At 44.7% G+C, this 13,083-nt stretch overlaps 1 protein-coding gene across 1 annotated transcript; it reads right to left on the bottom strand.

Annotated features, from left to right (window-relative positions):
- Positions 1 to 2,157: 2,157 nt before the first annotated feature.
- Positions 2,158 to 8,852, bottom strand: LOC144667902 (eukaryotic translation initiation factor 1b-like). Its single transcript, XM_078529498.1, has 4 exons — positions 8,618 to 8,852; positions 4,499 to 4,662; positions 3,972 to 4,073; positions 2,158 to 3,288 (listed from the first exon to the last, which is right to left on the bottom strand). The coding sequence occupies exons 1-4, from the start codon at positions 8,835 to 8,837 to the stop codon at positions 3,244 to 3,246; spliced, it is 531 nt and encodes a 176-aa protein (XP_078385624.1). The 5' UTR covers positions 8,838 to 8,852; the 3' UTR covers positions 2,158 to 3,243.
- Positions 8,853 to 13,083: the final 4,231 nt, after the last annotated feature.

Here is a 13,083-nt window from a genome sequence, read left to right as displayed (position 1 = left end):
AGGTTTCCTGGAAGAGATGAATTTAAAGGGGGTTTGAGGACAGATGAGAGAGAACAGTCATTGGTTCAGGGCTAGGGTGTGTATTGCAGTAAAATAACAGCACAGATCACTGTTCAAGTCCCTTGTTGGTTTTGACCCCACATCTGATTGAGCCACACTGACACACCATACTATTGCAGAGCATCTGCTACCTGCCCTGTAATCTCTCACCTTGCTCCACTCCCCAGTCTCTCATCTAGCAATTTCCTCAGTGCTAGTCAGGGCTATGACCTGGCGAATTGCACCCAAACTCTGGCCTGTGCTCTCTGCTTCTTGATGGTCTAAGTCCCCACCCTGCTTCCCACCCATCCCCTTTGATTTTAAAATACCATCCAAGAAATGTGCTCAGATTCTGGCCTCTTGAGCATTCCCAGTTTTAAAATCATTCCATTAATGGCTATGCCTTAAACTGCAGGGTCCAAGCTCCAGAATTCCTTCTCAAACCTCTACCTTGATTTGTATCTTTAAAACAATCCTTAAAACCCACCTTTTTGATCAATTTTTTCTTGTCTTGGCCCCTAAATCTCATGTGGCTTTGTTTCAGGTTTGTGAAGCTCCTTGGGATGTTTTATGTTAAAGATGCGCCATAAGTAGAAGTTATCAGCTTGTGTGTGTGTGTGTGTGTCACAGCAGGGGGAGAACAGATGAATTCGGACAGCAGCAGCGTTTGGCCACATGGGAAAGGAGACGGTTTAGCCCTTCGAACCAGTTTTTACTCAAGGATCATGTTTATTCATCTACCAAACTTAGTTCCATATCCTTAATGCCTTTAATTTTTAATTGACCCAAAGCCTCACTACTCTGAAGTCTGACATCACCCCTGAACAGCTTAGATTCCACTGCATCTGTTCCATTGCTTTTGTAGAAAGGGTACACTGGTGAATTACAAACATTCTAACTAGTCTAGATAAGTTTGCAGCTGAATTCCACATTACTGTTTTATGTTCTGTCCCTTTAGATGGTGAAGTATTATAACTTTACCTACTAACCCGGAGAGCACCCAAGCTTGGAAATTGCCTCCCTCCAAGATGCTCCTTATAACCTACTGAGATGAAAACTTTTGGCTTGGTATCAGATTGTCAGCATCTTGGGGATGTTTTCCCAATAAAGGTGCTAATTAAATGCAAGTTGTCATATATCTGCACATGAAGTTTTTTTTAAAAAATTCTATTCAACTGATCTATTTTAGTTTTAAATTCTCCAATGGGATGTGGATTTCATTGGCAAGACCAGCATTTATTAAGCATCCAATTCATCGAGAGGTGGTGGTGTTGACGAACCACCTTCTGAAACCACTGCCATCCTGGTTATGGAGGGAATTCCAGGATAATGGTCCAGCAACAACAATGAAGGAATTATATAGTTTCATATCTGCAAACTTTACAATGTTGCCCCCAAAATCCAAGTCTAGGGTTGTTTATAAAATGGACCCAAAACTGGTCCTCTAGGAATACTACAAAAGCACCTCCATTGTCATGTTCCAGTATATTATGAACTTCCAATCAATATTTTTAAAATTTTAAACAGACTATTAAAATGGCTGCTGTAAATATGACCTTTGACATCAAGCTCCAGACAGTCCTGAGTATCAAGCAAATGCCTAATTAAATTTGGACATCACAGCCATCTGAGGAACTCTCAACTTTTAAGGATGGACCATAAAGAACAGCATTCCAGCCAGCCCATCTTCCATCACATAAAGAGACAAAGTAAGTGTTAAATGAATGTGAATGGATTGCATCAACCTTCCATTGTATTATAATAATTCCTAATTCAAACCAGACTGGGTAAATTTCAAAGTGTCAAATTACACCAACCTTTTGGAAAAAAAGGGAGTTGAACTTGTACAAGTAATTAGTATTGCCTGCTTTTAAAAGCAAAAAAATGGCTGTTCTGCAGAAAGAGTTCCATCAGCTGCGGGTCATTTAAGCAGCCAAGGTAATAAACAAATAGCTTGAAATTAGGAGAAGACTCTCCCCACCCACTGCTACAGGGCCACCACAAAGAAAATCAAAAATTGCAATTGTATTGCTTTACACTATTAGACATGATTAGAAACAGATGAAGGTCTGAGAGTCGTGAGTGAGATGTCACATTTTAAACATCCAGCGCAAGTCGTGATGATAAATAACCTTTATTTTAACCTTTACATTCTGCTTGGATTATTTAACTTGGAGCAATTGCAGGTAAGAAAAAAAAAATCTTACATACAAACATTGACCCTGGGCAATAAAAATGTTTACCTTTATGTAAACATGGTATGGAGAAAATTCACCACCATCTTCTGCTTCCTGTCAGAAGCTTTTGTATCCATACCACCACTTCCCCTCAATTCCCTGAGCTTTCCCTCTCGGCTTCTTGTGGCCCTTTGTCGATTGCCTTCCAAAAATCCATATATGGCATTATTTTGATCTGTGACTGAAATCTTTGCTGGCTCTCCTCATTAACCCATGCCTTTCCAAATAGAAATTGTCCCCAATAAGGGTTTCCAATGATTTCCCCCTGGCCTGCAGCTTCCTGGTTTATCCTTTTCTTTCTTATGGGATAAAAGAGAACTCCTCAGATCTAAACAGTGAGATAGGATCTTTTAGAAGGGGAGTAGGGAGCGGGAGACTTTTCATTAGCTCACATTCCAAAGCACTTCACAAAGTAAAAGTAATCTTCCAAAACAAAACTGAGAGTTACAGATGACTCAAAACTGCTCTCCCCTCTATAAATAAACATTGGATTCTGTATGAGTTTATGCAGATGTCAGTGGGTTCCATAGACAATGTAATGGATGTTCAGGCTTGTTATTCCAAGTCTTTACATAATTCAACAGGATATCCATTGAAACAGAGATTTGAAATATTTCCTCAGATGTGTGTCACAGGACTTGAAGATTTGGATCCCTGCTCATCTATAAGGAGACCTAACATGTCAGAACAAGTTTCTCAAGCAGGTTTTATTATACATTATAGAAAGGAGGTACAAAGTTCTAACGTGCCTTTAAAAGCAAGCACAAACATTACAAACCACGTCAAAAGTTAACAGGAACAAAAGCAAATGTATCTAGAGATCTTGCTACAGGAGCTGGAAGATTGTGAACTGCTCATTATTGTGCAAGTTAAATGCCAACATACAGGATTCCCATGATCAAGGAGTACAGTCCATAAGTCAGAACCTATCATTATCCAGCAGTGGTGTGCACACAGGAACGGTCAATTAGAACCCATGGACCTTGAGTTGCTCTTCCTTGACAATTCCAACCTGCAAATCAAATGAAACACAGGTAAGCATAAACACTGGCTGCCTCACAGCACTGTGGATTGAGTCATTAAACTTCAGGGTAATGTAGAGAACAAAGTGCTGGTATGCAATGCACTCAGCTTTGTCAGTGAAGTTTAATCCAACCACCATTTGGGTCTTCAATCAGCACAAGCTGGATGTGAAAAGTAATCCTAGGAGATCTACAAAGGGATGTCAGTACTCACTATCATCACCACGTGCACATGACAGGCAGCAAGCAGCCTTTAGGCCCCACAGTATCCAGACCCATGGGCACAAGTTGATGCCTCCTGAGGTTCTGGTGTAGCCCTGAGTAGCCATTATACCCACAGGGTTTAAGTTTGCTGGCAAACCAGGTAGGAATGCAATATGCCAGGGTAAGCTGTTTGTGTAAGCGGCAAGTTAGTCATGCAATTTCACATGACAACTAAAGATCACAGCTAACCTCTGACAAAAAAAAATCTCAAATTACTATAACCCAAGTACTTTTAATGTTGTAAATTCCATTGCTGATTCACTTAAGGATTGTGATGATCTCCTTCCTGTGACTGAAGATTATGTACAAGGAACAGCAGGAAACCCTGAAGGCTGTCACTAATGTCTGAACAGATTGTAAAATCTATTACCATCTCCCATTATATCTGGTCTGAACCACCAAGACTTACCTCAACCAGGAACTTGCAGATGTTCTTGCGCTGGTCCCCTTGAAGTTGGATTACCTCCCCGTATTCAGAATGTTCAATCACAGTACCATTGCAGGCAAATTGCTGCAGGAAAAATTGATGTGTTTATAATTTAAACAGTAATGTCCCTCTTTTAATCTAGCCACCAGTCAGGCGTCACACTAGGTACAAGCTCAGCCATCTCTCCAGTGAGAAAGGTATTTTGCTGGCTGTTAATGAATGCACCACAGAAAAACAAAAAGGTAGTCAGATTCAATTCTGTTCTGACATCAGAATTGTACAAGTACTTTAGGGAACAGAAAGAATAATGACTGAGTAGGCTGCTGGCAATAGGAGCACACTCCCAGCCAAGAGGCAGACAGGAAGACAAGTTAAACCTCAATTTAGGAGAACAAGTAAACAAATGGGTTTGATTAGTCATCTTGCTCTGATATGCAGAACTACAATACAGCCACTAGGAGCCAGCTGGAGTCAGACAAGAGCTGCCGAGCAGGCTGCAGCACTCTTACCTTTTTGAAGTGTTTGACAAGCTTCTTTTTGTCATACTCATCAGCAATTCCCTGGACAGTGGTGAGGGTTTTCCTGCCGTTCCTCTGCTGAATCCTTATGTGTATGTAGTCCTCAGTCCCAGAAGGGAGGAGATCATCACCCTTAAGTGCATCAGCAAAGGGATCTGCAATACAGAAGTGGGCAGGTTACAGTTTCGAGATTATTCCGAATCGTGGTTCAGTTGAAGTATTCTCATCAGAATCAGATGGTTGTGGGTTCAAGGCCCCCTCAAACACACTGATGCTCCAGTGCACTGTACTATCACAGGTGCTACCTTTCAATGGCCCACCCCAATGTTCTGGCTAATATTTATCTCAATCTGTATCAGCTCATCACATTGCTGTTAACAGGCAACTGTGCAAATTAGCTGCCACAGTTCCTACATCACACCTCAAATAACACTTCACTGGCTGTAAAAGCACTTGTGGTCACAAAATTTGCTTTATAAATGCAAATCTTTTTTCTTTGCACAAAGGCACATTGTACCAATGATACTAAAAAAATTACCCAATGCATTTCACATAAAAGGATGTTCAAAGTGTATAACCAGGGATCCAGTGATGGGAAAGACTAGAGGACAAGTATTAACTGCAGGGTGGGTTAAAGTGGATAATACATTTTCTATTCATGAAACAAAGCACTTTATAAACAGTACAATTAGGAAAGGAAGAAATGCCAAGGGCACGATGTTGGTCAGATTGACAAAACTATAGACAGTGTTACAATGCATTACTGCAAATTCTGGCTGTGTGAGTGGATTAGAACTGATCAAAATAACTATGAAGGATGGGAAAGCCATAAAAGAACAGTTAATGTAGGAAAGTTACAAAAACTAAGCAAAGTGCCACAAAGGTTATTACAGAAAATAAAAGCTCTGTGTAGGGATTACATATTGGCATGGATAGAAGATTGGCTAGCCAACAGAAAACAAGGGTAGGCACAAATGGGTCTATTTCAGGTTGGACGAATGTAATGAGTGGTGTGCCACAGGGTTCAGTGCTGTGGTCCCAACTCTTTACAATTTTATAGAAATTACTTGGATGAAGGGACCAAAGGTATGGTTGCTAAATTTGCTGGTGACAGATAGGTAGGAAAGTAAGTTGTGAAGAGAACAAGGCTACAAAGTGATATAGATAGGTTAAGTGAGTGGGCAAAGATCTGGCAAATGGAGTATTGTGTGTGAAATTATCCATTTTGGCAGGGAAAATATAAAGAGGCATATCATCAAAATGGAGAGATTAGAGCTGAGATTGAGGGATCTAGGAGCATTCATCCTAGTGCATGAATCACAAAAGGCTAGTATACATGTACAGCAATTAGGAAAGCTAATAGAATGCTCTCATTTATTGTGAGGGAATTGAATACAAAAGTGGGAGGTTATGCTTCAGTTGTACAGTGCACTGGCAAGGTCACATAAGGAGTTCTGTGTACAGTACTGGTCTCTTTATTTAAGGATGTAAATGCATTAGAAGCAGTTCGGAGAAAGTTTGCTAGACTAATACCAGAAGTGGGCAGGTTGTCGAATGAGGAAAGGTTGGACAGGCTAGGCTTGTATACACTGGAGTTTAGAAGAGCAAGAGGTGACTTGATTGAAACCTTTAAGATCCTGGAGGGTCTTGGCAGCGTGAATGTGGAGAGCATGCTTCCTCCTGTGGGAGGATCTAAAATTAGGGATCACTGTTTAAAAATAAGGGTGTCGCCCATTTAAGACAGTTGAGGAGAAATTATTTTTATCTGAGGGTAGTGAGCCTTTGGAACTCAAAAAGGTACAGTGACTGGTATTCCTGGGACAGCTCATGTGAACAGGGAAATATCTCAATTTTGGGCCAGCAAATTGGATTTGATCAAGTCTAAGAGGGCATAGATGAGCTAGCAAAATACTGCAGGCAGTGGGCAAAAACAAAATACAGCAGACACTGGAAATACATCTTCAAAACAGCAGCAGTTAGATTTTAAATGGAGCAGAAGACATTTGCCTTGCTTCCTTGGCCAGTTAGTGTAGCTTTGAGTAACTGCTGCAAAGCTGCAGTACTGTATAGTCACTAGGATGTACCCATTGACCAAGGATTACAGTTGAGATTAATTGACCCGTGGGCAAAGTGTCAAATTTAGTGCTGCGGATTATAAGTGGGAAAATCCACTCCCTACACAAAAGCTTTGGTTATTTATAGTACAGGACAGACGGTTGAATTTCTGCAATTTGCTGACAATACAAAGCTCAGTGGGGATATAAGCTTTGAGGACACAGGTTAGGTGAGTGCGCAACAAGGTGACCTACGGAGTACAGTGCAGGGAAGAGGTTATTCACTTTGGTAATAGAAAAAAATGTTTTTAAAAGCATGAAAATTTATTGCAAGGAGACTGGAACAATAAGGAAGTCTTGCTATAATTGTACAGAGCTTTGATAAGACCACATCTGGAATATTGTGCAGTTTTGGCCTCTATATCTAAAGAATATACTTGCCTTGCCTGGGATGAGGGGGTTGTCCTACGGTGAGGAGCTGAGTAAATTGGGCTTATGTTTTCTGCCATTTAGAAAAATGAGGTGATCATATTGAAACAAGATTTTGAAGGGGCTTGACAGGTAGACAGGAATCTGGAACAGTCTCAGGGTAGAGGTTGGTCAAATAGGACTGAGGTGAAAAGTTTCTTTACTAAGGGTTGTGGATGCCTCATTGATGAGTATATTCAAGGCTGAGAGATACAGATTTTCGACAGGAGGAAATCAAGGATTGTGTGGAGTGGGCAGGAAAGGAGCTGAGGCAGAGTAATCTTGAGGCTTTATGGTCTACTCCTGCTCATAACATAGGCCCCCTTCCAATTTGTTTTGTTTGTAGGATTTGAAGTTCATTCTCCACACATGTCCAGGCTATTATTCGTTTGTGGGACATGGGTGTCACTGGCAAGGCTGGCATTTAATATTAACATCCCAACTGCTCTGATGCTGAGCAGCCTTCCCACACATTCCCCTCAGATGAACCTACCACATTTAGAATAGTCTGGACTAGGTCAGTATTTACTTGCCAAAGCACTTGGTCAGTAGGTTGTCACAATAACTGATTGCCAATAAACTGCATATTTGAATAAGCATTAGGTGTAAAGCAAAAAAAAAATCAGTCAAAATTAGTTTGGAAAATTGTTTATTCATTAATACTTACTAAAGTGTTACATTAGTGACACAAGATTCCCATACAAGTCAGTAAGCAGCTAAGAATTCAAAACAGGAAGTCCTTGAACTGAAGGCACGTCACTAAATTTAGCAGAGATATTGTACAGATGGCCAAAAAGCTGGATTAGCGATTAAAGAGGGAGAAAGTAAAGCCAGAAGTTGAGGTACAGCAGGATGCAATTAAGGATGAGATGCTTATGATGCAGGTAGAGACATTCAGTCAATGGCATGCCAACCCTCTAGTAACTCAAACTGATTGACACAGGCTATGCCAGTCAATATGATGGGTTTTTGATAGAGTAGACTATTTCCAATTTGTCACTAAGAAATCAGTCAAGAACTCATCAGAAACTGCTTTACCCAGAGTGCAGAACTCACTGCCAGAGAGAGAGCAGCTGAGACAAATGGCACTAAAGGGTTAAACACATGAGACAGATGAGAAAAGGGTTTATGCCGATAGAGGAAGGATAAGAGGAGGCTCAAGCTGAGCCAGTATGGGCTGGGTAGGCCAAATGGCCACCAGGTTACATTCAGATTGAACACCCTGGACTCCATCCTCACCCTATCCACCTAGCAACAGGGCTCCCATTGGATAGACAGCAGGGACCTTGGGCTCAGGGGCACGGAGGCCGAGTTCGAGCGTCACCGAGCAACAGGCCCCGCCTTACGTTCCTGCGCCATGTCGTCAGCATCGTGACATCACATCACTGACAGCCGAACCGTCCAATCAGCAGCGGCTCCTAGTCTCCACCCATAAACCCGAGGCCTGGAAGGGCGGGGGCGAACCCTCTGGCCTGCCGCTCCCTAACTAGAGACCGTGGACCCGCTCTTCACTTAGGCCTCAGGCCGAAACCCGAGCGCCGCTTCCCCTCCCCTCCCCTCCGCCCACCCGGTCGGCCGCCAGTCTTACCGAAGCTTTGCAGGTTCTGGCAAGTTGACATACGATAGCGATGTTGTTCCTGCTTTAGTGAAGTGGGGTGTGAGGCGCACTCTGCTGGCTCCAGCTCTGATAACTCGGGACTGAAGTGCGGATTGCAGCCGCCCACTACGTCCCGGCTCCTTATATAGATGCGGCTGGGGCTGCGCCTGACGTCACCAACGCGGCGTGCGTCACAGCGCGCTGGCGTCATTGGCCATGTGACGTAGGCAGTGTGGGCGGGGGCGTGTCCAGGCAGGAGTGGCACAGGCACTGGTGGGAAACGGACACTGGGCACATACAAGGCTATGTGATCACCCCCACCCTGTTCACCATTTACTTCACCAGCATCATCCACCTCACCCGAGACGAGCTCCCACCTGGTGTCCACGTTCAGTGTCCTCTGGACAGGAAGCTCTTCAGCCTTGGCCACTTCCAGAAACAGAATTCGCCACCATGGACATCCACGACGCTCAGCTTGCGGATGGCTCACTCTGTACAGGACATGCAAAGGACGCGTGACTTCGTCAACACCTCATAGAAGAGGCTTGGCCTGTCCTTAAACATCGCCAGGACGAAGGTCCTTCACCAACCTTCCCCCTGGCCAGTTGAGCATCTCCCGCACCTTCCACAGAGATGGGGTGGCTCTGGAGAACGTGCAGCACTTCCCTTATCTCAGCAGCCTCCTCTCCCCAGGGACTACCATCGACGAGGAAGCCCAACGCCGAGCCAACTGTGCCAGCGCTGCCACCTTCAACATTGCACCAACGTGTCTTTGACAACAGGGACCTTGGCCAGTTAACAAAGGTGGTTTATACTTTCTACTGCAGCAAAACATAGACTGTCCACCGAGGCCACATTAAGATCCCTGAGAGCTTCCATCAGTGGTGCTTGTGTCAAAACCTGGGGATCAAATGGGAGGACAGCCGGGCTAACGTGAGCGTCCTCCATGAAGCTGCGTTGAAGCCCTGCTCCTGCAGAACCAACTCCGATGGACGGGCCATTGTGTCTGGATGCCCGAAAACCACCTCCCTCAGCAGGTTCTCTTCTCACAGCTCTCTGTTGGCCATCGCTCAAAGGGCAGCCAAAGGAATTAAGGATACGCTCAAGGTCACTGTAAAGCACGGAGGCACTAACACCACTGACTGGGAGGAGAATGCTGCCAATCGCTCAGCATGGCACCACATGGTCCATCAAGGCGCAAGCCACTTTGAGGCTCAGCAACTCAACAGCGAGGCGGAACGGCAACGGCAGAGGAAGGCAAAGGAAGCCAACCCAGGGCTGCGATTTTCATTCCCCTGTGCAACAACGTACCCCCACTGCAGAAGAACATGTGGATCCAGAATTGGGCTCCTCAGTCCATAAGACATAGGAGCAGAAATTAGGCCATTCGGCCCATCGAGTCTGCTCCGCTATTCAATCATGGCTGATAAGTTTCTCAACCCCATTCTCCCGCCTTCTCCCCGTAACCTTTGATCCCCTTACCAATCAAGAACCTATCTATCTCGGTCTTAATTACACTCAATGACCTGGCCTCCACAGCCTTCTCTGGCAATGAATTCCATAGATTCACCACTCTATGGCTAAAGAAGTTTCTCCTCATCTCTGTTCTAAAAGGTCTTCCCTTTACTCTGAGGCTGTGCCCTCGGGTCCTAGTCACTCCTACTAATGGAAACATCTTCCCCACGTCCACTCTATCCAGGCCTTTCAGTATTCTGTAAGTTTCAATCAGATCCCCCCTCATCCTTCTAAACTCCATCGAGTATAGACCCAGAGTCCTCAAACATTCCTCATATGTTAAGCCTTTCATTCCTGGGATCATTCTCGTGAACCTCCTCTGGACCCTCTCCAGGGCCAGCACATCCTTCCTGAGATATGGGGCCCAAAATTGCTCACAATATTCTAAATGTGGTCTGACCAGAGCCTTATAAAGCCTCAGCAGCACATCCCTGCTTTTATATTCTAGTCCTCTCAAAATAAATGCCAACATTGCATTTGCCTAAACAAAAACAGAATTACCTGGAAAAACTCAGCAGGTCTGGCAGCATCGGTGGAGAAGAAAAGAGTTGACATTTCGAGTCCTCATGACCCTTCAACAGAACTGAGTAATATTTGGAGAGGGGTGAAATATAAGCTGGTTTAAGGTGGGGGGGGCGTGGTGGGGGGAGAGAAGTGGGGGGGTGGTGGTGGGGGTTGTGGTTGCAGGGATAAGCAAGCAGTGATAGGAGCAGATAATCAAAAGATGTCACAGAGAAAAGAACAAAGAGGTGTTGAAGGTGGTGATATTATCTAAACGAATGTGCTAATTAAGAATGGATGGCAGGACACTCAAGGTACAGCTCTAGTGGGGAGGGGTGGAAAGACTAACAGGGCATAAAAGGTATAGATTTAAAAATAATGGAATAGGTGGGAAAAGAAAAATCTATATAAATTATTGGAAAAAACAAAAGGAAGGGGGAAGAAACCGAAAGGAGATGAGGATGGAGGAGGGAGTTCAAGATCTAAAGTTGTTGAATTCAATATTCGGTCTGGAAGGCTATAAAGTGCCTAGTCGGAAGATGAGGTGCTGTTCCTCCAGTTTGCGTTGGGCTTCACTGGAACTATGCAGCAAGCCAAGGACAGACATGTGGGCAAGAGAGCAGGGTGGAGTGTTAAAATGGCAAGCGACGGAGGTTTGGGTCTTTCTTGCGGACAGACCGCAGGTGTTCTGCAAAGCGGTCGCCCAGTTTGTGTTTGGTCTCTCCAATGTAGAGGAGACCGCAGTGGGAGCAACGAATGCAGTAGACTAAGGAAGGGGAAATGCAAGTGAAATGCTGCTTCACTTGAAAGGAGTGTTTGGGCCCTTGGACGGTGAGGAGAGAGGAAGTGAAGGGGCAGGTGTTGCATCTTCTGCGTGGGCATGGGGAGGTGCCATAGGTGGGGGTTGAAGAGTCGGGGGTGATGGAGGAGTGGACCAGGGTGTCCTGGAGGGAACGATCCCTACGGAATGCCGCCAGGGGGGGTGAAGGGAAGATGTGTTTGGTGGTGGCATCATGCTGGAGTTGGCGGAGGATGATCCTTTGAATGCGGCCTTCCTAACTACCGCGTCAACCTGCAAGTTAACCTTAAGAGAATCCTGGACTAGGACTCCCAAGTCCCTTTGCACTCCAGATTTCTGAATTCGCTCCCTATTTAGAAAATAGTCTATGCCTCTATTCTTCCTACCAAAGTGCATGACCCCACACTTCCCCACGTTGTATTCCATCTGCCACTTCTTTGCCCATTCTCCTAACCTGTCCAGATCCTTCTGCAGCCTCCCCGCCTCCTCAATACTACCTGTCCCTCCACCTATCTTTGTATCATCTGCAAACTTAGCCAGGATGCCCTCAGTTCCGTCATCTAGATTATTAATGTATAAAGTGAAAAGTTGTGGTCCCAACACTGACCCCTGCGGAACTCCACTAGTCACCAGCCGCCATCCTGAGAAGGACCCCCTTATCCCCACTCTCTGCCTCCTGCCAGACAGCCAATCTTCTTTCCATGCTAGTACCTAGCCTCTAACACCATGGGCTCTTATCTTACTGAGCAGCCTCCTGTGCGGCACCTTGTCAAAGGCCTTCTGGAAGTCCAAGTAGATAACATCCATTGGCTCTCCTTTGTCTAACCTACTCGTTACCTCCTCAAAGAATTCTAACAGATTTGTCAGGCATGACCGCCCCTTGATGAAACCATGCTGACTTTGCCCGATTTTACCATGCAGTTCCAAGTATTCTGAAATCTCATCCTTAATAATGGACTCTAAAATCTTACCAACGACCGAGGTCAGGCTAATCGGCTTGTAACTTCCCATCTTTTGCCTCACTCCCTTCTTAAACAGGGGGGTTACATTAGCGATTTTCCAGTCCTCTGGGACCCTCCCTGACTCCAGTGATTCCTGACAGATCACCACTAACGCCTCCACTATCTCTTCAGCTATCTCCCTCAGAACTCTGGGGTGTAATCCATCTGGTCCAGTTGATTTATCCACCTTCAGACCTTTCAGTTTTCCTCGCACCTTCTCCTTGGTAATGGCCACCATACTCACCTCTGCCCCCTACTCTCTTGAACTTTGGGGATGTCACTCGTGTCTTCCACTGTGAAGACTGATGCAAAGTACCTATTCAGTTCCTCCGCCATTTCTTTGTTCCCCACTACTACTTCTCCAGCGTCATTTTCCAGCAGCCCAATGTCCACTTTTGCCTCTCTCTTACCCTTTATATATCTAAAAAAACTCTTGCAATCTTCTTTTATATTACTGGCTAGTTTACCCTCATATTTAATCTTCTCCCTCCTTATTTCTTTTTTAGTTGTCCTCTGTTGGTCTTTGTAGGCTTCCCAATCCCCTGGTTTCCCACTGCTCTTCGCCACATTGTATGCTTTCTCTTTAGCTTCTATGCTGTCCCTGACTTCCCTTGTCAGCCATGGTTGCCTCGTCCTCCCTT

This window comes from Cetorhinus maximus, chromosome 25 (assembly GCF_964194155.1).
Source record: "Cetorhinus maximus chromosome 25, sCetMax3.hap1.1, whole genome shotgun sequence".
NCBI lineage: Eukaryota > Metazoa > Chordata > Chondrichthyes > Lamniformes > Cetorhinidae > Cetorhinus > Cetorhinus maximus.
The sequence above is the reverse complement of the archived record's forward strand: the minus strand, read 5'-3'. Positions and strand labels throughout refer to the sequence as shown.

Bases quoted from the DNA above. Each gene is read 5' to 3' on its own strand.
- LOC144667902 (XM_078529498.1), bottom strand. From the start codon at position 8,837: ATGACGCCAGCGCGCTGTGACGCACGCCGCGTTGGTGACGTCAGGCGC. The intron at 4,663-8,617 runs GTAAGACTGGCG...TCTGTATTGCAG, and splicing joins CCAGAACCTGCAAAGCTTCG to ATCCCTTTGCTGATGCACTT. The intron at 4,074-4,498 runs GTAAGAGTGCTG...TTTTTCCTGCAG, and splicing joins TTGTCAAACACTTCAAAAAG to CAATTTGCCTGCAATGGTAC.